Raw genomic sequence first — 26,225 nt, forward strand, 5'->3', positions numbered from 1 at the left:
TCCGTCCCGAGATGACCTCCTCCCCCCTTCCACCTGTAGGTCACGTCCTTGTGCTGAGCGAGGCAAATTCAGAAGCCAGGGAAGATGTGGGGATCGGGTGGAGTGAGCCAGGCCGGAAAGGCTGCGTTCACAAGACGGGTCTGGGGGAGCGGGGGAGGGGGGGGGAGGGAGAAGAGAGTCTGGACTGCGCAGACCCTCCGGAACGTAGGGCCAGAAGAGGGAAGGGTGTGTTTGGAGTCAGTTCTAGGCTTTGACTGTTGGTTTTTCTGTGCACGATAAAGTTGCCGACCCTGGAGCGAACAAAATACCTACATGAAATGCGTACGTAACGCAGTTGAGTCCACCGAGGGCGAGCGGGAAGGGGAAGGGATCAGGGCTACGTGTAGGTAAACCACCCCCGGCTCGGAATTTCCTCCCTGTCCCCAGGTGGGGTCGGTGGTGAGCTAGAAAGGCCCAACCCTGTGTGTTCAGGAATTCTGGAGGAGTCTAACCCTCACCTAGATCTCTGGGATGAGGACGGATCAGTGGAAAGTGGGGTGACCGAGGCTGCGGGGACCAAAATCCTGGACTGGATGGGCCGGGGCGGGGGTGGGGGGGGGGGCGAGTAAGCACTCTCACTTAGGTAGGACACCAACAGCCACTCCCTCTGCCCAGGATAACACCTCTTTCCTATCCTGACACACCCCGCCCCAAATCCGGGCATTTTTGGCTGCATTTCTAGGTATCCTCATGGGGGAAGAAAGGGAATGGGACAGCGATGCCACTTCCCTCCCCTCTCCTGGTAAGGTGGGACAGGCCCAGGGGGCTGCTGGGGGTGGATTCTCTGGCCTATAAAAAGATTGGTCCAGTCTGGATGGATTGGCCCGACAAGCTGACTTAACCGGGGAGCAAACGATTATTCCTTAGGACTCTGTGAGAGGGTGGTGTTCACGTGAGGGAGGGGTGAGACTTGACCGGCTCCTCTTTCCTCTCCCCTCAGGTGGCACGCACTTCCTTATTTCGCGCAGCCTGAGTCCAAAGCTTGGCGTTTGCATCAGGATCATCTTCACTTTCGCCAATGCCTTAGTCATGGCTGTGCACACGGTGGGCTTCACAGAAGTCCTTTCAAACCTGCTCAGGACAATGCCCATCCCCTCCCTTGATATGCCCTTTTCCCAAGTTGGCTCACCACCAGCCTGCACTTTTTGTGACTCCAGCCTGGGCAAGTCATTTTACTGAGGGCTGATGCGGGGGTGGGAGGGAGGGGAGTGTGGGTGATGGGTATTGAAGAGGGCATCTTTTGGGATGAGCACTGGGTGTTGTATAGAAACCAATTTGACAATAAATTTCATATATTAAAAAAAAAATGAATCAGATGGGGGAGCCTGGGTGGTTCAGTCGGTTGAGTGTCCCACTTCGGCTTAGGTCATGAGCTCACACTCCTGAGTTTCCACCCAGTATTGGCTCTGTGCTGATAGCTCAGAGCCTGGAGCCTGCTTCAGATTCTGTGTCTCCCTCTCTCTCTGCCCTCCCCTTGCTCAAGCTCTCTGTAAAATGAATAAATGTTAATAGTTTTTTTTTTTTTTTTAAATCAGATGGAAGCATCAAATCAGTCAATAAAGTCTCTCTGACCCACTACCTCTATGTTCTGCCCTTCCAGGAGCATGGGTGCAGCTGCCTAAGGTGGATCCAGAAAATGAGTTGTTTGGTGGGCATGGTGACCATGATCGTCCCTCTGTGCCTGGCAATGGCTAGTGTGGAATGGAGGTCTAAGGCAGGGGGCAGGGAGTCAAGGTAGGGGTAAGAACTTTGGGGATGGGGGAGAGAGCTGGACATATCTGGAAGAGGCCAGCGTGGGGAGATGTGGAAGTGTGTGTGTGTGTGTGTGTGTGTGTGTGTACGCACACGCGCATGTGCGTGCACACACGCTCCTGCTGACAGAGCAGATTCTCAGGGACCCAACCTGAAACTGGACAAATTTGCTGGAACAGACTCCATATACCAACTCTTTAAGGGAAAAACAAGGACGTATTCTAGGGATCTGTTGGGACAAGCACTAGACAAGACTACCAGATGAGAAATGCCATTTCCTGCTCCCAGATAGTTACAATCTTGAGAGCCATCCCTCTGGCAAGGGAAGGGACACTTTGTAGTTTGTGGCAAGAAGGAAAAGGACACCCATTTACCCTTTTAGCTAGACTCTGTTATGGGAAGAGTCTCATGGGAAAGGGAACTGGAGGATGGGAAAGGAGAGTGAGGAGGAGGAGGAGTTATTCCTCCCCTTACATTTATACTTCTCCTCCCCCTCTCCCCCATAGTATTCCCAGCCCAAATGATCTTAATGGTCTTCCTGATCCTCTCTTTTATCAACTATCTGCCACAAACCCCCCATTCCTCCCCAGAAACCCCAGCCTACAAGCCACTTGTTTCTTTAGGTGAACTCAATGGGAAGCTGGCTGAGAACTGTATTAAGGGGAAGGCATGCCTCTGAATGTCACCTCCCCTTGGAGCAGGGTACGTCATTAGCCCAAGCCTGCTCAGAAAAGACATACATTCTGTATGACATTTGCAAGTTGACCATCACACTCAGAAACCTATAAGTCCCTGGGCTGGCCAGTTTACAATCTTGCCTTATTTGTCCCAGCCTAACCTAAGTCATTGACACTAAACTGGGTAAAGGGGTAATGATCTTGGCTGAATGAAGGCAAGCTAGGAGGTGCCCCTCAAAAACTTAATTTTTCTCTGTTCTTTTACATAAATAGTATTTTCTTTGAAAATATGGTCCCATGGCGGTGAGGTCCAGAGGGTAGTTGCTTTGGCATGTTTTCCATCTTCTCCTCAGCCACTGGGGTACTCACAGAGACCATGATCTCTGGAGACCTCAAGGTGAGAACCATGTTCAGGCACGGAGCACACTTGTTATCTCCCCGCCTTGTCTTGCCACTAATGGTTCAACTTCTGTTTCCGGGACCCTGCTACAGCTATCCTTGCCTTCCTGTGGACATACTTTCCTACCTGTGCATTTCTGCCACAATTGGCAAGGCCCTCTACTCCAGCCTTCTGTGCAGAATGACCTAGAGCCCTGGTTTCTGCCTGAGGGCCTAGGGCATAGGTAATGAAATGGCAAGAGGCTTCACCAATCACATCAAGAGTAGATTACACATAGGTAATCTCACATCTCACCTTCCTTCACCATTTCTCCCCATCCCTCATTTCACTGACAAATTGTATGATGTTCTTTGGTTATCAAATTTGGTATTTCCACCCCCCTCCCCCAACTTACACACAAACTTCCATTCCCCTCTTTGGCACTGGTGGTACCTAGATAGTCCTACTGCTTTGGGATGGGGTTCTCTCCCCACGAAGAATGTGTGTTCCCAATCTCATTTCCAGGCTCCTGTATGACTGGAGAGGCTCCAGGAAATAGGACTGGCATGGGTGTGCGGAATGGGAGCTGCCTGGGGCCAGAGTGTCAATATGGCTAGGATTTCTGCAGTTGTCAAGGGCAAGGGTCTTGCCTGTATGGGCTCCCTAATCACTACTAGGTGAGTGAACAGAGGGGCAAGATCAGTGAGATAAACTTTACCTAGCCCATTGTCTGGCATAGAGGAGATGCTAAAAAACCAATAATGACGGGGCGCCTGGGTGGCGCAGTCGGTTAAGCGTCCGACTTCAGCCAGGTCACGATCTCGCGGTCCGTGAGTTCGAGCCCCGCGTCAGGCTCTGGGCTGATGGCCCAGAGCCTGGAGCCTGTTTCCGATTCTGTGTCTCCTTCTCTCTCTGCCCCTCCCCCGTTCATGCTCTGTCTCTCTCTGTCCCAAAAATAAATAAACGTTGAAAAACCAATAATGACTTAAGGGGATTCATGTGGGTGGGGTAAAACCTTCAAAGAATAGGATAAAACTTAATATGCCCAGCAACCTCTAGGAAAGGTAGGTGAAAATGAGTGGAATGCATTGCTTCTGAAATGCATTGATTTCTGCCTCTGCCTGCTCTTCTCCTCAAGCCATGAGCATGGTGTCTGCCTTTATCCCCCTGAAGTCTATTGGAATCTTCGGTGCCATTCTGTCCTCTGCCCTTTCCTGTTTTGTTTCAACCCCCAAAGTCTTCTAGGTTAGTTGGTATCTTACCAAGAGGCTTGGGGGAGAAGGAGAAAATGCAATAGAGTCTAGGGCCATCCTAAGAGTATATTTTTGAGGAGGAGTACAAGAGGGCTCCGTCTCAGCAACCAGGAGTTAGATGATGATTTAGGGAGGTGGAGAGGACTGTGGTTGGTTGGTGTTTAGGAGACAATCCAAGCTCACATAGCAAAATTCAAAGTCTGCCTGTATATCAAGGCAAAGTTTAGGGAGGGTATCAATCTTCCATCTGCCTCCCGTTTTCCCTCCCCACATTACCAGGAATCTCACCACACTCTACTCTCATCCTTTCTTCATGTTAAGACCTGTAAGCTCCCTCAACTCTTTCCTCTGTGCTCCTCACTTGCTCCTGCCTCTCTATAGGAGTAGGGGCTATTCCCCCTCTTCCTGGAACCATCCCCCAATGACCACCATGCCTTCTTTTAGTGGTTGTGCCAGAATAAACTACCCAGTAGTTGGCTTTTTTAGGAAAAGCTATGGCAGGAGCCATGAACCTATGTGAGGCTATCTGCTCACGTTCTGTATTGCTATAGCTTTCATCCTTACTGGTGAGTACTTCTTCTCCACCCTCACACAGGGCTTCATTAATCACCTTTCCCCTCATGGCCCTCACTGCCCTACCTCTGACTTTTAGGGCTTGACCCTAAAGCCTCTTTTCTAGATCTCTAGTCCTGAAAGTGGAAGTCTGTTAACTTGGTGATGGTATGCATGGAAGTTGGAGGGGGGAGTAGGGAATAGGGAGCATGGGGGAAGGAAGCCAGAATATGATGATGTCCTTGTATCTCTAGACCTCAATCCCATGACTCATTTGGAGACCAACCTCCTGACCCTGCATCTCTTCCAAAGCTGATGTGGACACCACCCTATCATCTCCAACTTTTTCCTTTGCTCCTATCCCCTTGTCAACTTTGGTAGTTTTCATGCCTCCCTTAACTGGGTGCCTGGTTAGTATGGGCACGTATTAGTATGTGGTTATACTAACAGGGTTGGGAGGACCTGAGAGAGAGGAGCATCCTTGGGGTGCAAGAGTGGGTGGTACTGAGGCTAGGACAAAGGATTGGCTGAATTTACTCTCCCCTGCAGTCTAGTGCCCTTCTTTTCACAAGTACAGCCCCTGGCTCACCCTCCTGGGCTTTCTGCTCTGCCTATCACATTCCTTCTCACCTGGTGGGCAGCAGTCACTGCTATGTTGCTTATCCTTTGGCTACTGCTCTTTATATTCTACAAGAAACCTGGTGAATAAGTGGGCAGGTGGGTAAGGGAGTGAGGGAGTGTGATATGGCACGAGGTTGACGCCCATAAGAAGCCCAGAACTACCAACAGTAACTCATTTCCTTTCCTACCTGAGAAATGAGGCCCCACCTCTAATCATTCTGCACCACCCCTTCTGCAGCAGATGTGAACTGGAGCTTTTCAGTCCAGGTGAGCATCTATCACATGGCACTATCCTATTCAGTGAACTTGACCAACGTGCAGGACCATGTCAAGAACTTCTGGTGAGATTGAACACTGGTGTCCTCCGGAATGGATCTTACCTGCGTGAGTTCAGATGGTACAGCATTTATAATTTTTAAAATTAATTGCCAATATTTAACATGCATCTGGGAATTTGGGGCCTCCATCCCACATGACACATTCTGCTGGAGCTGAGTAGCTGCTCTCCCATGGGATAGGGCACTGATTCTTCAGTTTGCCACAGTTCCCACCTGGTCCACTTTATTCTTTGATACTATATAATGACTGGTTCTTAAAGGCTTCTGAGATTTCAATCCCTGCTCTAGCCATAAAAGGAAACCAGCTTCCCCAAATCTAGGAGGGGCCGTGAGGAAAAGGAAGGAAACAGAATGCTAGCAGGGTAGATGGAGTAAGCCTCCCTGAGGAAGGATGCTCCATGGCAGAGCAGATGCCACAGGAATCAGTTACCAGCTTCCCTTGTGCTCTGAGATGGAAAAGTCTAATACTCTTGGTTTCTCTCTAAAATCCCCCAGCAGGTGGGGAAGAGCTGATCTCTATTCCTTGCTGAAACTAGAATTCTTTTTTCTACAGCTAAAAGGCTTTTGAAGACTTAGTAGCCTTATACCAGCTACAACAGCTACCACCAAAGGGGGAACCTGAAATGTACTTTTCTCAACACTCCTGTTCCTTCAGGCTACACCTCTGAGCAGGACTTACAGGCAAATAAAAAGCAGGTATATAGGAACAGGGCCAGCAAATGGGGAAATAGTCTCAGAGTAGGAACTGACCATGGTGCTCTCCTGTCCTCTGCTCATTCTTCCTAATCATGTAGTCAGAATGGCACATATCTTCGTGAAGTCCTGTGGCAATATTCCCAGGATGCTGCCCTCATAGACATGGGAGTCTGCAGAAATTCCAAACCACAGAGCAAAGGCCCCAAGGGTAGGGCTGATCTGATGATTAGGTAAACTGAGGAACAGGTTCCCTTCCTCACACTGCCTTTTGTTAACAGGAGCCTACCTTTGATCCCTCAGTCACCCTGCCTTGGGGCCCTATACATGACTTGATTGGATGCTATCCAGTGGCCTGACAACCCCCCACTGCCTTCATCTGTGGAAATCAGCAGGACATAATGATCTTGTATACTGTCAATAAGAGACTCAGGAGAGACTGAGCTAGGAAGAGGACTTCAAAAGTTAGGACCCAAGCAGCCATGATTTTAGTCTCTTGGTTCTATAAACTGTGAGGCTATCTTGGGAAGCCTCAGCCAAGATCCCAAAGCTCCCTAAGGAAAGAAGTCTCCTAATAAGCAGTACCAGCTGGGTCTACAGTGCTAAATGTCTTCCCTGTAGGATCCATTCCATCCTATAATAGTAATAAAAACTTATAAATAAATACCCAAGGCTACTGTATAACATACTTGATGCCTATTTATAAAATTAACTCCCCAAGCCTAGAGGGCACAGATCATTCCTGTACTCAAATATATTTAAGGAGAGGAATTTATCTTTCTACTTGTGTCCCACTCTATTTTCCACTCTCGAATTTCTGATTTTAAATGTCCATGTTTTAGTGTATTTTCAACCCTCTATGGGTCTTTGTCCATGAAAATGTCTTTATCAGCACTTTCTACTTAGTAAGTAACTGAAAACGTATTCTTTTCCTAAGCGCATATAATCCCAATTCTTTTTATCTTTTGGCCCAAGTCTTACATTTATAGTCTTTGATTATCTCTTTGGTTTACCTCTGCATCAATTTATTCATTCCTTCAGCAAATGCTGAGTGTCCACCCTATTCTAAGTACTGGGAGATGACATGGCAATGAATCAAACAAGATAAAAATCCCTTCCGCTCAGGGAATTTGTATTCTAACAGGAGGAGTCAAACAACAAACATAAATAAAACTATTAGATTAGAAGGCGGTAAGTGCTAATAATAAAGCAGAAAAAAGGAGGGAAACAAAGGCAAAACATCATAATGCAAGACTTAGAGAACTCAGTGACTTATAAAAAGGAATAAAATTGGAATCATAGGAGTCCCAGAAGATGAAGAGAGAGAAAAAGGGGCAGAAGGTTTATGTGAGCAAATTACAGCAGAAAACTTTCCTCTTCTGGGGAAGGACACAGACATCAAAATCTAAGAAGCACAGAGAACTCTCAGTAGATTCAATGAAAACCAACCATCACCAAGGCATACTGTAGTCAAATTCACAAAATACACAGATGATGAAAGAATTATGAAAGCAACAAGGGTAAAAAGTCCTTAACCTATAAGGGAAGACAGATCAGGTTTGCAGCAGACCTATCCACAGAAACTTGGCAGGCCAGAAAGGAGTGGCAGGATATTTTCAATGTGCTGAATCAGAAAAATATGCAGCCAAGAATTCTTTATCCAGCAAGGGTGCCATTCAAAATAGAAGGAGAGATAAAGCATTTTCCAGACAAATGAAAATTAACCATCCCTGCAAGAAATTTTAAGGGGGACCCTTTGAGTGGAGAAGACAAAACAAAACAAAAAAGACCAAAACCAACAAAGACTAAGGATGAGTACTCACTCTAAATGTCAATAGACTAAACACTTCAATCAAAAGATACAGGATATCAGAATGGATAAGAAAACAAGACCCATCTATATGCTGCTTACAAGAGATCCATTTTAGACACAAAGACACCAGCAGATTGAAAGTAAGGGGATGGAGAACCATCTATCATGCTATTGGTGGTCAAAAGAAAGCTGAAGTAGCCATACTTAGACAAACTAGATTTTAAAATAAAGACCATGACAAGAGATGAATAAGGACATTATATTGTAATTAAGGGGTCTATCCCCCAAGAAGATCTAACAATTATAAATATATATGCTCCCAACGTGGAAGAACCCAAATATATAAATCAATTAACCACAAACATAAAGAAACTCATTGATAATAATACCATAACAGTAGGGGACAGATGGACAGATCATCCAAGCAGGTATCTACAAGGAAACAATAGTTCTGAATGACACACTGGACCAGATGGACTTAACAGATACATTCAGAACATTTCATCCTAAAGCAGCAGAATACACATTCTTCTTGAGTGTAGATGGAACATTCTTCAGAACAGATCAGATACTGGGTCACAAATCAGTCTTCGACAGGTACAAAAAGATCAAGATCATACCTTGCATATTTTCAGACCACAACGCTATGACTCGAGAAACCAACCACAAGAAAAGTTTGGAAAGACCATGAATACTTGGAGATTAAAGAACATCCTACTAAAGAATGAATGGGTGAACCAAGAAATTAAAGAGGAAATTAAAAAGTACATGGAAACCAATGAAAATAAAAACACGATCAAAACTAAGAGGCAACTGACAGAATGGGAGAAGATATTTGCAAACAACATACCAGATGAAGGGTTAGTATCCAAAATCTATAAAGAACTTATCAAACTCAACACCCAAAAAATAATCCAGTGAAGAAGTGGGCAAAAGACATGAATATACACTTCTCCAAGGAAGACATCCAGATGGCCAACTGACACGTGAAAAAATGCTCAACATCACTCATCATCAGGGAAATACAAATCAAAACCACAATGAGATACCATTTCACACCTGTCAGAATGGCTAACATTAACAACTCAGGCAACAACAGATGTTGGCAAGGATGTGGAGAAAGAGGAACCCTTTTGCACTGAATGCAGACTGGTGCAGCCACTCTAGAAAACAGTATGGAGGTTCTTCAAAAAATTAAAAATACAACTACCCTACGACCCAGCAATTGCACTACTAAATATATATCTAAGGATACAGGTATGCTGTTTCAGAGGCACACATGCACCCCAGTGTTTATAGCAGCACTATCAACAATAGCCAAAGTATGGAAAGAGCCCAAATATCCATCAATGGATGAATGGGTAAAGAAGACGTGGTATACATATACAATGGAGCATTACTCGGCAATCAAAAGAATGAAATCTTGCAACTACGTGGATGGAACCAGAGGGTGTTATGCTAAGCAAAATTATTCAGAGAAAGACAAATATCATGACTTCACTCATATGAGGACTTTAAAATATAAAACAGATGAACATAAGGAAAGGGAAGCAAAAATAATATAGAAACTGGGAGGGGGACAAAACATAAGAGACTTTTAAATATGCAGAACAGAGAGTTACTGGAGAGGTTGTGGGAGGGGGGATAGGCGAAATGGGTAAGGGGCATTAAGGAATCTACTCCTGAAATCATTGTTGCAATATATGCTAACTAACTTGGATGTAAATTAAAAAATAAATTTAAAAAACTTAGGGAAAAAAAAAAAGAAAAACACAACAACCAAAAACCTCTGGGATGCAGCAAAGCAGTCATAAGAGAGGAGTATGTAGCAATCCAGACCTTCCTAAAGAAAGAAGAAAGGTCACAAATATACAACCTAACCTTACACCTAGAAGAGCTGGAAAAAGAACAGCAAATAAGGCCCAAAACTAGCAAATAAGGGAAACAATAAAGATTAGAACAGAAACCAATGCTATTGAAATTAAAAAAAAAACAAAAAACAAATAAGCAAAAACAAACAAACAAACAGTAGAGCAGATCAATGAAACCAGGAGCTGATTCTTTGAAAGAACTAACAAAATTGATAAACCCCTAGCCAGATTGATCAAAAAGAAAATGGAAAGGACCCAAATAAATAAAATGATGAATGAAAGAGGAGAGATCACAACCAACACCACAGAAATACAAATAATGAGAGAATATTATGAACAATTATATGCCAACAAATTGGGCAGTCTGGTAGAAATGGACAAATTCCTAGAAACATATAAACTACCAAAACTAAAACAGGAAGAAAGAGAATTTGGAACAAACCCATAACTAGTAAAGAAATTGAATCACCAATCAAAAATCTCCTAACAAACAAGAGTCCAGGGCCAGATGGCTTTCCAGGGGAATTGTACCAAACACTTAAAGAAGGATTAACTCCTATTCTTTTGAAGCTATTCCAAAAAATAGAAATGGGAGGAAAACTTCCAAAGTCATTCTACAAGGCTAGCATTACCTTGAGTCCAAATCAGACAAAGACTCCACTAAAAAGGAGAATTACAGACCAATTTCCCTGATGAACATGGATGCAAAAATCTCAATAAGGCACTAGCAAACCAGATCCAACAATACATTAAAAGAATTATTCACCACGATCAAGTGGGATTTATTCCTGGGATACAGGGCTGATTCAATATCTGCAAATCAATCAATGTGATACATCACATTAATAAAAGAAAGGACAAGAATCACAGGATCCTCTCAATAGATGCAGAGAAAGCATTTGACAAAATACAGCATCCTTTCTTGATAAAAACCCTCAAGAAAGTAGGGATAGAAGGATCATACCTCAAGATCATACAGGCCATATATTAAAGACCCACTGCTAATATCATCCTCAATGGGGAAAAACTGAGAGCTTTGCCCCAAGGTCAGTAACACGACAAGGATGTCCACTCTCACCACTGTTATTCAACATAGAATTGGAAGTCCTAGCCTCAGCAATCAGACAACGCAAAGAAATAAAAGCCATCCAAATCAGCCAGGAGGAGGTCAAATTTTCACTCTTTGCAGACAACGCGATACTCTGTGGAAAACCAAAAAGACTCCCCTAAAAAGCTGCTAGAACTGATACATTCAGCAAAGTTTCAGGATATAAAATCAATGTACAGAAATTGGTTGCATTTCTATATACCAATAATAAAGCAGCAGGAAGAGAAATCAAGGAATCGATCCCGTTTACAATTTCATTGAAAACCATAAAATACCTAGGAATAAACCAAACCAGAAAGGTGAGAAGTCTATACACTGAAAACTATTGAAAGTTTATGAAAGAAATTGAAGACACACTAAAAAAATGGAAATAAACATTCCATCCTCATGGATTAGAGGAACAACTATTGTTAAAATGCCGATACCACCCAAAGCAATCTACATATTCAATACAATTCCTATCAAAACAACACCAGCATTTTTCACAGAGCTAGAAAAAACAATCCTAAAATTTGTGAAACCAGAAAAGACCCCGAATAGCCAAAGCAATCCTGAAAAAGAAAACCAAAGCTGGAGGCATCACAATTCCAGACTGCAAGCTGTATTATAAAGTTGTCATCATCAAGACAGTATGGTACTAGCACAAGAACAGACACATAGATCAATGGAACAGAAAAGAGAACTCAGAAATGGACCCACAAACGTATGGCCAACTAATATTTGACAAAGCAGGAAAGAATATCCAATGGAAAAAAGACAGTCTCTTCAGCAAATGGTGTTGGGAAAACTGGACAGAGACATGAAGAAGAATGAACCTGAACCACTCTCTTAAACCATACACAAAAATAAACTCAAAATGGATGAAAGACCTAAATGTAACACAGGATGAAAGACATCATAATCCTGGAGGAGAAAACAGGCAACAACCTCTTTGATCTTTGGTGCAGCAATTTTTTACTTGACACAAGGGAAACAAAAGCAAAAGTGAACTATTGGGACATCATCAAAATAAAAAGCTTCTGCACAGTGAAGGAAACAATGAGTAAAACTAAAAGGCAACCAACAGCATGGGAGAAGATATTTGTAAATGACATAGCAGATAAAGAGTTAGTATCCAAAATCTATAAAGAACTTATCAAACTCAACACCCAAAAAAATAATCCAGTGAAGAAATGGGCAAAAGACATGAATAGACACCTCCAAAGACATCCAGATGGCTAACAGACACATGAAAAAATGCTCAACATCACTCCTCATTCGGGAAATACAAATCAAAACCACAATGAGATACCACTTCACACCTGTTAGAATGGGTAAAATTAACTCAGGCAACAAGGATGTTGGCAAGGATGTGGAGAAAGAGGAACCGTTTTGCACTGTTGGTGGGAATGCAAACTGGTGGAGCCACTCTGGAAAACAGTATGGAGGTCCCTCAAAAAATTAAAAATACAACTACCCTATGACCCAGCAATTGTACTACTAGGTAATTATCCAAAGGATACAGGAAAGCTGATTCAAAGGGGCACATGCACCCCAATGTTTATAGCAGCACTATCAACAATAGCCTAAGTATGGAAAGAGCCCAAATGCCCATCAATAGATGAATGGATAAAGAAGATATTACTCGGATAATATATATGGAATGGAATATTACTTGGCAATCAAAAAGAATGAAACCTTGCCATTTGCAACAACGTGGACAGAACTAGAGTGCAGTACGTTAAAGGAAACAAGTCAGAGAAAGTCAAATACGAGATGATTTCACTCAAATATGGAATTTAAGATACAAAACAGATGAACATAGGGAAGGGAAGCAAAAATAAAACAAGGAGGGAGACAAACCATAAGAGACTCTTAAATACATATAACAAACTGAGGGCTGCTGGTGGGGTTTTGAGTGGGCGGATGGGCTAAAGGGCAAGGGGCATTAAGGAGGAGACTTGGGATAAGCACTAGGTGTTATATGTAAGTGATGAATCACTAAATTCTATTCCTGAAATTAAAATAAAGAAATAAAAATAAAAAATAAAAAATAAAGAAGGTAGTTAAGTACTATAAAGATAAATAACAGGGAAGGGGGATAGAAAGTGCTGGAGGGGTGCAATTTTAAGTAGGGTTGTCAGACCTCACTAAAAGAAGAAAAGTTGACCAAAGACGTAAGATTATGGGACTGATGGAGCAAGCTATAGCTGAGGGAAGAGCTTTCTAGGCAGAGAAAGCAACAAGTATGAAGACCTTGAGGGACTGGTACACCTTCAGTGTTGAAGGAAAAACAAAAAGGCCAATGTTGCTGGAGGAGGGTGAACAAGGTGAGTAGCAGGAAATGAGGTCAAAGCAGTAAGCGGGGAGAGGAGGGCAGATCCTGGAGGGTCTCACTTACCCTTAAAGGACTCTAGTTTTTACTCTAATATAGGAAGACACAGAGGGTTTTGAGCAAAAGAGTCACATAACCTGGCTTCTATGTTAACACTATTCAGTCTGGCTGCTGTGTTAAAAATGGACTGTAAGTGGGCAGTTGTGGAAGCAGATACACCAGCTACTGCAGAAGTCTTGGAGATAGAGAATTCTGGCTTGCTCTAGGGTGGAAGCAGTGGAAGTAAGAAGAAACAGGATTCTGGATATATTCTGAAGTTAAAGTCTATGTGATTTGATGAACCAGAGATGAAAAAGAGGTGTCAGGTAACATCAGGGTGCTTTGACATGGAGAATTATTAGGACGGGGTTGTCATTCACTGAAATAGGGAAGACGGCAGCAGTTAAAGGGGAGCAAAAAAGTCCAGCGTTTTGTATGTTAAATTTGAGATATCTATTAGGTATCCAAGTTGAAATGCCAATTGGCAGCTAGATATTCAGAACAGACTTCCAGTTTGGAACTAAAAATTGGGAGTCATCCACACTGAAATGGTTTTAATGTGTAAGACTGGATGAGCTCACTGCAAGTGTGTGTGTAAATAAATACAGAAGCAGTCCAAGGACTGGATTCTAGAGTTACTAGGTTGTAGAAATGAGGAGAAACCAGCAAAGGAAACAAAGGGCAGTCAGTAAACTAGAAGGCAAACCAGAGAACATGTCCTAAAGCTAAGTAAAGAAGGGCTTTCAAAGAGGGAGTGTCAAATGTTGCTATGCGGGATGAAGGTGAATACGCCATCAGATATGTGAAGTCATTGGTGACCTTGATAATAACAGTCTTGCTGGAGCGAACTTAACAAGGAATTGATTGTGAGGGAGTAGAAACAACTCTTTTAAGATGTTTTGCTATAAAACGGAACAGAAAAATGGGAAGCAACTAAAAGGTGAAATGGGGTCAAGAGGCGTTCATGTATTTGTAAGATGAGGAAAATGACAGCATATTTGTGTGCTGAGAGGAAGATCTAGGAAAGAAAGGCAAATATTGACTCTAAAAAAATGAGAGAGGCGACTGGGTGGCTCAGTCAGTTAGGCCTCCAACTGTGGCCCTGGTCACGATCTCATAGTCAGTGGGTTTGAGCCCCACATAGGGCTCTGTGCTGACAGTTCAGAGCCTGGAGCCTGCTTTGGATTCTGTGTCTCCCTCTCTCTCTGCCCCTCCTTGCTCGCGCTCTCTCTCTCAAAAATAAACAAATATTTTAAAAATTTAAATAAATAAATAAAAATGAGAGGGAACTGCTGAGAGATGTCCTGAAAGGTTAGAGGATGGAATCTACCATTTAAGTAGTTGGACAGGAGCATGGATAGTTTGTTCATAGCAGTTTCTCAACCTTGAAACCAATGACATTTTAGCCTAGATAATTCTTTGTGTGGGGAGCTGTTCTGTGCACTGCAGGATATTTTGCAGCATCCCTGGTTTCTACCCAGTAGTCCTGCGTTCCAGTTGTGACAACCAAACCTCTGGGGAGCAAATTCAATCCCAGCTGAGTATACAGTAACAGTTATTAACAGTATACTGGTATATACTAGCAGGAGAGAAAGCGGAGTACATGGGTATAAATACTGGAAGGTGATTAGATGTAGTGGTGGGAGCTTGTGAACATTTTCTAATTGCTTTTTTTTTTCTAATTTTTTTAATGTTTATTTATTTTTGAGAGAGAGAGCAAGACAGCATGAGCAGGGAAGGCACAGAGAGAGACAGAGACATAGAATCCAAAGCAGATTCCAGGCTCTGAGCTGTCAGCACAGACAGAGCCCGATGTGGGCTTGAACTCACAAACCGTGAGATCATGACCTGAGTCAAAGTCAGATGCTCAACTGACTGAGCTACCCAGGCACCCGTACATTTTCTGATTGCTTCTATTTTCTCACTAACATAGCAGCCAACATAAGAGTGAGAATGGGGGGGGGGGGGTAAGATATGGGAGACTTGAGGTGTCAGCAGGCATAATAAAACAGTTACCAGAAACAAGGCAAGCGAAAGGACTAGGGAACATAAAGGACCCGCTTGAGTGTCAGGGTTGAATTTAAAGTAAGACAGGTCAACCTGGCTGTTTTTTGCTGGCCCGTTTAGCTGCATGGGTCTAGAAATCAAGTAGGTGAAGAGTTGAGGCTGATGAAAGCCAGAGAGGTGAGGGAGGCGAGGTGTTTGCAGTGAAGTGCTCATGACCGGAGTTTAGCTGGAGGGAAATGAATACTTGTAGGGGATGAGGTCAGTGGAAAGGAAGAGCAACAGATTGTAGGGCCTGATGAAGAGATGAATTGTTGGATTCAGTGCACTAAAGGGAATGAGCTACAAAAATAGGAGGGATGTCTCAGAATGAAATATGGAGGAGCTGTAGGCCTCCACTAGGACCAAGGGAATGAGTGGCTGAAGTGGGGGTGGAGGACACGATCACGGGAAGAGCACAGAGCTGAGGCCAGAGCATTAGAATGATCACCTACACGGGTACTAAAATCATCAGGATTTGACAGGAGTGGTTGCGGCACGGGATAGTTAACGGATGACATGTGTTTCAAAGCTCAGATGTGTTAGGGATGAGAGGGAATAGATTGAACATAGTATGAGGAGAAAAGAGGTCACCCACACCACCCTCTCCAGGGCCAATGGATGTGGGTGAGAAAATACCATCATTAGACACAGTAGGAGAAGCAGAGTTCTCAGGGGGAAACCAGGGTCCTGAACAGGAACGTAAAGAGAACACTCAGAAAACAGGATGAAGATATAGGTAATTTTACTACCAATCAGTTTAGTTCCAGAGAGCACAAAAGAATTTCAGGAGGAACAAATAAGGGGTGGAGAGTAACAGTTATTAGAGTGCAAAGCTGAGAGGAGACTTGCTGGTTTGGGTCTCCTCGTGGTGCTGGACAAACAAGATAAAGGGCAGGATGTTAGTTCCAGAGGGCTGTGGTAGGGAGGGAGGTGGATCTGGGGCAACCCTTCAAATCCACCAGGGGAAGTATATGTAGGAGCATGTGGGAGTAAGTGCAAGGAGGAGGGACAGCTTTGCTCTTGAGTTACAAATTCGTACAAAATTAGACCTGGCCCCAGGCTATTCTGAGACAAGTCCTGAGTACCTACTCCAAAGAATTTAAATGGGGTGACGAACACAAAGCACTCAGCATAGAGCCTGACACTGAAATAGTATTAGTTATGACAATGCTGTTATTAAGGAGATGTCAGAAGAGGAGCTGAGATATCCCCTCAAACTCAGCTCCACAGCAGCAGCCCTGCACTCAGCCAAGGCACTGCTCTGACCCCTGCCTCCTTATCCATTCACCCCATCAACAAGAATTTATCCAGTGCCAACTCTGTATTGTTCCTGATTAACACAAGCCAATTACCAACATACAAAACCAACAATATTTTATTGCTGAATCAACTTGAGGTTCAAATTATGGGAGACAGGAGTCCATAGCCTCACCAGGGTGCCCAGATCAGACAGAGATTAAGGTCCAAGTTCCTGTAGGCTCTACTTAGGGCACTATCTACTCTGATCATGTTAAAGTTGTTAGTCCCTCCAGGTCACTTCTACTTCATCTGTCCGATACCTGTGAAAAAACAGGAAAAACTTGATGGATAGCTATCCCTTAGGATCTTCCATTCTTCCCTGCCTTCATGATCCTGGACCCTCTTCCCTGCTGATTTTTGCCTACTTCCCATATAATCCTATCTACCCCTCCAAGAGGTACACACCTCTGTGTGATTCCAGAATCACTGAGGGGGGTCCTATGCCCGGCCCGAAACATCTCCCAACCAGCCTGGGCTATCATGGCTCCATTGTCAATGCAGAATCTGGGAAGGAAAAGATATATGAAATTTGGAATCTAAAGGTGAAAAATCACAGTAATTAAAGAAAAAAAGAAATCAAGAAAGAGAAAGGGCCTTTACCTCTCATCTGTGGCAAAAAGCCGGGCTCCACGTTCCTGGCACATTGTCTCCATCATTTCCTGTAGCCTCAAATTACCTATGAAGGGGCAGGGGGTAGGGCTGGCTTAGTTTCAGCCATTTCTGCATGGTCCAGCTGTACACCTCATGTGTATTTACTTACAAAAATGAAGTAGGGGTTTAGGGGGCAGGCATTGGGAAGCGGAAACTAGCAATTTCCCCAAACTCTTAGGGATTAAGACTATCAGGAGGAAGATGCAAATGCCCAAGAACAGCAAAGAGGGGCACAGTTCAATGATACATACACCCCACACCGCCCACGATGAGGGCCTCCTGGGAGCCACAATGTGCCATGGCTCGCTCTGTGATCTCTACCAGCATTGCAAACACGGTTTCCTGTGGGGGACAAATAAGATGTCAACACCAGAGGGGATCCCAGCTTAGTTCTGCTGTACTATATAAAAGGTCTTCCAGTCCCAACGTTCAGTCCCAGCTTTTTATCCCATTACCTGCAGAGAGAAGCATAAATCCTCAGGAGTACACTCGCCTGTAGCCAGCATCCGTTGGGCTACATCCTATCATTAAAAAAATACATAAAACAATGAATTGTGGTTTGGGGATGACAGGAGAGCAAAAATTAGTGCACTTGGAGGATCATCATGTTTCACGACAATTCATCTCGCCAGCGTATCTACAGCATGCTTTTGCCTTTCACTGGCATTAAGCTACAGAACAGGCAACACTGATTCAGGATTCAATAATTACAAATGCCTGCCCTGGCACCCCCAACCTCCCCCCCGACCCCTTACTCTGCTTAACTTTTCTCCATAAGGCTTATCATCATCTGGCTCTTTTTATTATCTGCCCCTTCTTTGTTTCTTCATCTTGTTGCCCCCCTCCCCCATTACAATGTAAGCTCCAAGTAGGCAGGGACTTTGATTTTGTTCCATCCTGTGTTGCTATTGCCTAGAAGAGTGCCTGGCACACAGAAGATACTTAATACATATCTGCTAAATGAATTTATTCAGCATCTAACATGGCCCAGAACTATGCTACAGGCACGAAATACAATGGTGAGCAAAACAGATATGCCTCATATAAAAGCATGAAAGTGATCTCTCCTCACCTGTCCCACACTCACCTCAATGAAAGACAGGATCCCCGAGAATGAGACGTCCATCCCCTTTACAGTATATGGCAGCTCAACTAGTTTCTTGCCTCTGTGTGGGAGGGAGTATACGATGTCCTCAACCTGTAGTTAGTTGGCTGCTTACCCTCCAAAGCCCCTCCAAAGCCTTCTTAATGCACATACAGGGAAATCACTGAAGCCCCGCCAGGCAGCCTCCTCCCATCTCATGTCCCCTTACCGCTTTGCCATCTGTTCGATGTTGTAGCCCGGACTTGGGTCATTGGAAATCTAGCAGAAGGAAAAAGAGGATAGAGACAGATATTTAGGAGGCATAAGAAACTAATTTATGACCTTCTCCCTCCATTTCTAATTCATCCATATCTCATGTTTTCTCCAGCCCCAGTGGCTTACCTTTAGCACTCGAGCAAAACGATCCAGACAATTACCCACAGCAATATCGATGGTTTCCCCAAAGATGCGGTAACGATGTTCTGAATATGCAATCACCTAAGGGTGATGAGGATGTCCATGAAACCTCAAGTCTGTAAAGAGGAGTATTTGGCTTTGGGGAAGAGCATAAGAGAGGATCAACATGGCCACTGCAGCTTCCAATGACAAACAGAACAAAAGAACTTACCCAAACCTTGAATAGGTACTTTCTCATAGCTCTTATCTCAGAAGCCTATATGTACCCTGAGGATTCCTAGAGCAGATTTCTCATCTACAGAAGGTAGCCTAGGTCAGGCAGAAGCAATTCTCATTTTGAATACATTTTTCTAGATTGGAGGTTCCTAATATATCCTTTAAATGCAGTCTTGACAATATGGATTAGGAACAGGCTTTCCTGCTTGGAAGCAGGGAACCAGAGTCCTTCTAGATTATCCCACCAGCACAGCGTTATTTGGAAACAAAACAAGAGGTAGAGTTGAAAAACTCAAAAATCCCATATTGGGTCACACTAATGACCCACCCAACTCAACACTGGCAATCAACTTATGTCCATTCTTCACATATGACTAGCTTCTAGCACAGAGAATATTTATCACCCACTCACACATATACTCCTGACAATGAGTGCTTCATTAAGACTAAGAGAAGTCCTTTTCCCTTTTCGATGCTACTAAAGATTTCTTTCCATTCTGATGTAGATCATACTCTGCTGTTAAAAGGCTGGCCACAAAAGGGGAAGGAAAAAAAATCCTGCCTTTCTACTTCTGTTATCTACTCCTCTCTACCAATCATCTTCCCTGTTTTTCCCACCTAACCAAGTTTCAAGAGGGAGGAGAAAAACGATCACTGCTCCTCTTCGTTAACTCTTGCAAGCCTCCATTGCTACTTTCCACACCCTGAGTCCCTAATTTTGTATGTCATCCTCAGGCCCCAACCTGCTACTTGCCCTCTACCTGTAAAAGTTCCCATGTCATTTTCATGGGAATGTGTACTTCATTTTAAACGACTATTTCACAAAATGAAGTTTTAAGCCGTTCATAAGCTGGGGACAATGACTTTTTCTGACAATAACCCCATCAGGTGCTCTGTGGGAAAGGAAGGCTAGAGTTCTCCAATCCCAACCTAAAAAGGTCTCGTAAGGTACCCCAAACAACTCTGGTTTAGCTTATAAACTTAAAATACCTTCTACCTTATAAAATGTTTTAAAAATTACTTATATTTTCACTCTTAGAATAACAACTTCTATTTACTGCCAGTAACATAAAACAAAATAGGAAATTACTGTAAAGAAACAAATTACATGGTATCCCTCGGTTTTAGTTGCTAAGGTACAGGGGAAAAAAAGCTTCAAAATAATAAAAGTAAAAACACTTTCATTATTTTGAAGACCTCAATCCTTACCCTTCTTTCCTTTTCTAAACGGAAAGTTTTTATCTTTATAACCACGTATATGAAAGCCATCTAATGTTCTGATCATGCTGTCTAAACCTACAATGTTGTAAACTTTCTTGTGGGTTTTCTAGCGTGTCTTAGACAGTCCAGCTTTGTTCTTGAGTTGCTGCCATTCAGGTACAACAAGAAAGTTGCTGATACACTGCCTTAGAAATTATGAAGCAATGATGGAATACTCCAAATACCTGTGTATTTCCTCCACTGACATACAGCACGGTAGGGCTGGTGGCTCCAGTAATGAGGCGGCCCATCTCAATGTGGCCTATGCAGTGGTTCACGCCCAGCAAAGGCTTATTCCACAGTTGAGCCACAGTACGGGCCACAACAGCCACAGAAACCAGTGGGGCACCCATGCCAGGGCCTAGGGGGATAGAAATGGGAGTTAGAATCCTACAGACACTGGGAAAAACCGAGCTGGGGAAAGTAAGGGATGTGAAAGGTGGGGTAGGAGTAGTGGTGTAGTGGTGGTAGCAGAGAGCAGCAGGCCATTCTGACCTAGCCAGGCTCCAGGTATGTTCTTCTATCGTCAGTCTCCCAGCTATACCTTTGGTGTAGGCAATGCAATCAATATCCTGGGAGGTTAATCCAGCCTCTGTTAGTGCCTCCTGTAGCAGGTCCAGGATAACAGCTCGGTGATGCCTGGCAGTATCACCTGGAAGGAATCCTAGGAGATGGACACAGGTCAGAGATCATATGGTTTTTCTATACCAAAGGTAGGTAGAAGTCATAAACGGGTGTTTTAGTTGTTGTGAAACAGAATGAAAGAAATCTCACTTAAAACAGAGTCAGGAGGCTGTAAGGGGAAGCCTTCACACCCCACCACTCCTTCTCAATTGCAGACCCCAATGAGAAAAGAACATACCTTGCATTCCCAGCAGGAAGAAGCCTATCATTTACCACCCCATCAAGAGGAAGAGATTTTCCAGCCAATGAAAAGCCACTACACTTGGATCTCTCAGTTTACTTCAATGGACTAATTTAAAATTAAGAGTCCCTCCCAACTACCCCCACTTCCCTATAAAAGATTAATCCTTTCATTTGGTCTCTAGATTTGCCTATGGTTTTGCCAAAGCTTCCCTGATCTGAATCACAATTCTCTACTATTCCTAAATGAGCCCATTTTACTGGTAAAACAACTGGTTGTTTTATTTTTTTTTTTTTAATTTTTTTTTCAACGTTTATTTATTTTTGGGACAGAGAGAGACAGAGCATGAACGGGGGAGGGGCAGAGAGAGAGGGAGACACAGAATCGGAAACAGGCTCCAGGCTCTGAGCCATCAGCCCAGAGCCCGACGCAGGGCTCGAACTCCCGGACCGCGAGATCGTGACCTGGCTGAAGTCGGACGCTTAACCGACTGCGCCACCCAGGTGCCCCGGTTGTTTTATTTTTAAGGTTTACACAGTGTAGGAAGAGTCTCTTTCACTCTCCTCAAGTATCTTATCTTCCAGGTTTTCAGATATACTCTTTCTGGCCTGTTCAGCTAGGCTGACCAGCTCTCAGAAATGCCTTTCTTCATACTCAACTCCTACTCAGCCTCAGGACTTAATTCAAGGGATAACTAACTCAAACCATTTAGTGATCTTCTCTGTGACCCTACCAGCCCTGTGCACGATCATATCATTGTACTTTACACACTGTGTCGTATATCAATTATAGCATTATAATCACCTGTAGTTTTCCCCAATTTAACCATAAGCATCTCAAAGCATTGGCTATTTTATTTATCCTTGCATTCCTGGTGCCAAAATGCCTAGAAGAGTGAGTGCTAAACACAGATATGTATTTTCTAACGAAAGAGCTGTCACAACATCACCTGTTCAGGGAGGCTTTTCAGGTATATACAAGTCAGTGGTCCTCTCCTACATATGCAGAAGTTTTAGGGGTGGGCAGACAAAATACAACACAGTAACAAATAACATACAAATCACATTCATTAAAAGTAATACGTCTAACAATTTCTTTCTCAAGACTCAATAATGCAGGTATGACTATTCCCATTTTAAGAGTAAGGAACATAAATCCAAAAACAAATACTGAAAATGAATATTGCTGTTCCTAACACCCAAGCTGCAACTCTACACTCCTTCTCATTCTAGGAAGTTCTGACTGCATCTGCGTTACACTGTTCATCTTATCATAAACTTTTGTTTATATGTCCGACTCCACAGAAGCTCAAAACATCTATTTTTTGCTTCCGGCTGACGATAAGCACATCAAAAACGCTCAACAAAAGCTAAACGAAACCAGAAGATCCAGGTCCAAGTGTCTGTCACTCTTCTATCAGCCTAGTGAGGTTAATCCTGCCCCGCGAATCTCAGAGACTCGGATCAACAGCTCGGTGAGGGGACAACGCGCTCCACGCCCTACTTTGCTAGCGTTTGGGCGGATGGAAGGCGCTGCCGCGCGAGAAGGGCGCTGTGAACTGTCAATCCCGCACACACGCACCTGTGCCGGGAGGCGTGACGTAAGTCCGCCGCGGGTTCGCCAGCACCGCGCCATCCCGCACCACTCCCACGCCAATCTTGTTAGCGCTGCCTTCAAACCCCAGCACCGCCGGCATGGTCGAGCCTGGGAGAAAACGCCAGCAGGGCTAGCTACCACCGCAACCGTGTAGCCCTCAGCAGGCCGTGCTGGGCCGCGGATACCGCAGCGCACGGGAAGACTACGTACCCAGGGGCAGGGTACCAGCGTGCACCAAGAGATGCCAAAGGACTCCCGTGGAGGGCGCCCCCGCGACAGCCCCGCCCCCGTCATCACAGCGGCCCATCAAGGCCCCTTCAAGGACCTGTCCTCCTAACTGCCAGGGACGCTGAGCCGGCATCTGCTCCTTACATTCCTATCCATCTCTTTACTTCTCTCCCGTTGTCCAGCCAGCCTTCTCCACTGACTTTTTTCCCTCTCTTGCACAGCATTGGGATCTTCGGTCAGGGTGATAGAATGAATCCTGCATCTGGCACGCCGATAAACAGCCCAAGAATGGAAGGCCGGGGCCTTCAGTCCCCTGGAGAGTTGCAGAAGAGGGTGGGGGGGTGGGGAGAGTAGGGCGAGCCTTCCCGTCACGTGGTTCCAGACAGACCAATCACGCGCATGCCCCCGCCTCAGGCTGCACATCTCAGATCACCTGACCACTCCAGATACCCACGTGGGGGCACGGCGTGCACGAATTCTTTGTGCTCGGGTAAGGAGGAGCCAGGCTGGGAGCCGAGCAGGTCAGATGCAGGGTTGCTCTTATTTTGCCCAGCAGTGGGGTTTCTTGATCGTCTGATCTGCAAGCTAAGTCGGGACCCTTAATTAAGGCCCTCGATCGGCTGGAGGGCAGATCTCGCGAGCACGGCACAAAGCATAATGAAATGATCTAGTTTGGTGGGTGAGGGGCTGAAGGGCCTAGGTTGCATGGAGGCGGGGAAAGGATTCAGAGATAGTTTGATTTGAAAGGCGGTACCTAGTGCGGGGGCGCCCGAGGAAGTCGTTTTTTCCCCAGCTTTAGCTGGTTTCACGACATCTCGTCTGCAGGTAACGCGGTAAAAATACTGCTTCGGTGGGCGACGTGGTACAGGTTCAGAAGGGCGTTCGCTACAGTGATGCCGAAGCGTGGGAAAAAGGGAGCTGTGGCAGAAGACGGGGAAGAGCCCAAGATTGGTAAGAGAATGAAATGAGGCCCTCTCCCTAGGGGCTGCCGTGAGGGGGTTTCTAACCCCGGTGAACAGGAAGTGCGGACCTGCTGACTGCGTTTTTGCAGGCTGAAGAAGTCGCAGCAACTGCAAGCTCACAATGGGGGGTCCAATCCGGATCAGAGTTGGACTGCCAACTTTATCATTGTATATTGCTTATTTTATAGAGCCAGAAGCCAAGAAGAGTAAGGTTGGAGCAAAGAAAAACGAAAAAGAGGCAGCAGGAGAGGGGCCGGTCCTGTATGAGGACCCCCCAGATCAGAAAACCTCGCCCAGTGGTAAATCGGCCACACTCAAGATCTGCTCCTGGAATGTGGATGGGCTTCGAGCCTGGATTAAAAAGAAAGGTTTAGATGTGAGTGGAATTCAAGGAGGGTTCCAGAAGAGACATTCTTCAGTATTGAATGATTTGGGGATTTAATCACCTTTCCCTAATCTGTAGGTTTTTTCCCCTTGTCTAGTTTTTTTGTGCAAGAGTTAAAAGGAGGGGCTTCACCAACTCTTAACCTTTTTATTTCCAAATGTCTTTTTCAACTTATTTCCATTGTTTTAATGGCTTCATCCCTTCCCCTGCATGTTGCAAAAACCTTGTTACTGGACTTGGCTCCATTTCATTTCCAGTTTATCCTCCATTTAAATACTACTGCTTAGGGGTGCTTGGCTGGCTCAGTCCACCAGTTGGTGAACTTAAGCTGCTCCATGTGTGGCAGAGCGTAGAGTTTACTTAAAATTAAATATTCACTGCTTAAAAATCTTAGATGCCTATCCTCTGCCTGTGGAAGAAATATAATCTCTTCAGTGTTGAATGTAACACTCTTTTTACCTCTCAGTTGCCAGTTCTGTAATTTAGAAGTGTTAAAATCTCGTGCGACTCTCTAAGCAGTGTATCTCTAGTACTTGGCACAGTCTTTAGTAAATGTTTGATTGATAATCAAACGTTGCTGTCTGAATTGATAATATTTTTCTTACCTTTCATCTCGCTCACAGTGGGTAAAGGAAGAAGCCCCAGATATCCTCTGCCTCCAAGAGACCAAATGTTCAGAGAACAAACTACCAGCTGAACTTCAAGAGTTGCCTGGACTATCCCATCAATACTGGTCAGCTCCTTCAGACAAGGAAGGGTACAGTGGTGTGGGCCTGCTCTCCCGCCAGTGCCCACTCAAAGTCTCCTATGGCATTGGTGAGACCCTGTTAATTCCTAATCCCTGAGGTCTTTCAAACCAATTGCTAATTCCCGTTCCAGCTCCTAATGGGAGTTACTTTCTTTGCTTTCCCAATCTGTACACTTTTTTATGCTGATCTTGTTTCATTGTTTCTGTAGGTGAGGAGGAACACGATCAGGAAGGCCGGGTGATTGTGGCTGAATTTGACTCATTTGTGCTGGTAACAGCCTATGTACCTAACGCAGGCCGAGGTCTGGTCCGCTTGGAGTACCGGCAGCGCTGGGATGAGGCCTTCCGCAAGTTCCTAAAGGGCTTGGCTTCCCGCAAGCCCCTTGTGCTCTGTGGGGACCTCAATGTGGCCCATGAAGAAATTGACCTTCGCAACCCCAAGGGAAACAAAAAGAATGCTGGCTTCACTCCACAAGAGCGTCAAGGCTTTGGGGAATTACTAGAGGCTGTGCCTCTGGCTGACAGCTTCCGGCACCTCTACCCCAACACGGCCTATGCATATACCTTTTGGACCTACATGATGAATGCTCGATCCAAAAATGTTGGTTGGCGCCTTGATTACTTTTTGTTGTCACACTCTCTGTTACCCGCGTTGTGTGACAGCAAGATCCGTTCCAAGGCCCTGGGCAGTGATCACTGTCCCATCACCCTGTACCTAGCACTGTGACACCTCGCTTAAATTACTTTAAGCTGGGGAAATAAGCCCCCCAAGCTAGCTTTAAAACTTAACCTCCCCAAACTTCTTTAAAAACTGCTCTCTAAAGAAATCTGCACTGTTACTTCCCTTCTAAAAATACGAGTCCTTCAACCAGGCTTCTAGTGACACTTAGGTTTCCTTTAAACCCCAATTTTTTTGTGCTTTTTTTTTTTTTTTACATTAAACAAAAGCTACTGATGACTTTCTCTGAACTGTCCACATGAAAATAAAGAGCCATAGTTTCAGCCTTGCTGTCTTTGTA

General features: G+C 44.5%; 2 protein-coding genes across 5 annotated transcripts; one reads left to right on the plus strand and one right to left on the minus strand.

The window, feature by feature from the left end:
• Nucleotides 1–16,852: 16,852 nt before the first annotated feature.
• OSGEP (O-sialoglycoprotein endopeptidase) lies at nt 16,853–23,448 on the minus strand. Of its 2 annotated transcripts, none has more exons than XM_047863404.1 (11): nt 23,256–23,448; nt 22,869–22,991; nt 20,608–21,086; nt 18,932–19,027; nt 18,759–18,808; nt 18,533–18,611; nt 17,901–17,966; nt 17,697–17,787; nt 17,395–17,470; nt 17,200–17,298; nt 16,853–17,054 (listed from the first exon to the last, which is right to left on the minus strand). In XM_047863404.1, exons 2-11 carry the CDS (start codon nt 22,981–22,983, stop codon nt 17,015–17,017), a joined length of 1,191 nt encoding a protein of 396 aa, XP_047719360.1. In that variant the 5' UTR covers nt 22,984–22,991; nt 23,256–23,448; the 3' UTR covers nt 16,853–17,014. The 2 variants fall into 2 exon arrangements, with proteins under 2 accessions (XP_047719360.1, XP_047719361.1); XM_047863405.1 differs by lacking the exon at nt 23,256–23,448 and having other exon boundaries at nt 20,608–20,783; nt 20,967–21,086; nt 22,869–23,192.
• Nucleotides 23,449–23,520: 72 nt separating this feature from the next.
• On the plus strand, nt 23,521–26,208 carry APEX1 (apurinic/apyrimidinic endodeoxyribonuclease 1). Of its 3 annotated transcripts, none has more exons than XM_047863406.1 (5): nt 23,521–23,601; nt 23,937–24,062; nt 24,262–24,449; nt 25,082–25,274; nt 25,416–26,208. In XM_047863406.1, the coding sequence occupies exons 2-5, from the start codon at nt 24,005–24,007 to the stop codon at nt 25,931–25,933; spliced, it is 957 nt and encodes a 318-aa protein (XP_047719362.1). In that variant the 5' UTR covers nt 23,521–23,601; nt 23,937–24,004; the 3' UTR covers nt 25,934–26,208. The 3 variants fall into 3 exon arrangements, with proteins under 3 accessions (XP_047719362.1, XP_047719363.1, XP_047719364.1); XM_047863407.1 differs by having other exon boundaries at nt 23,560–23,632; XM_047863408.1 differs by lacking the exon at nt 23,521–23,601 and adding an exon at nt 23,643–23,786.
• Nucleotides 26,209–26,225: the final 17 nt, after the last annotated feature.

Source organism: Prionailurus viverrinus, chromosome B3 (assembly GCF_022837055.1).
Source record: "Prionailurus viverrinus isolate Anna chromosome B3, UM_Priviv_1.0, whole genome shotgun sequence".
Classification (NCBI taxonomy): Eukaryota; Metazoa; Chordata; class Mammalia; order Carnivora; family Felidae; genus Prionailurus; species Prionailurus viverrinus.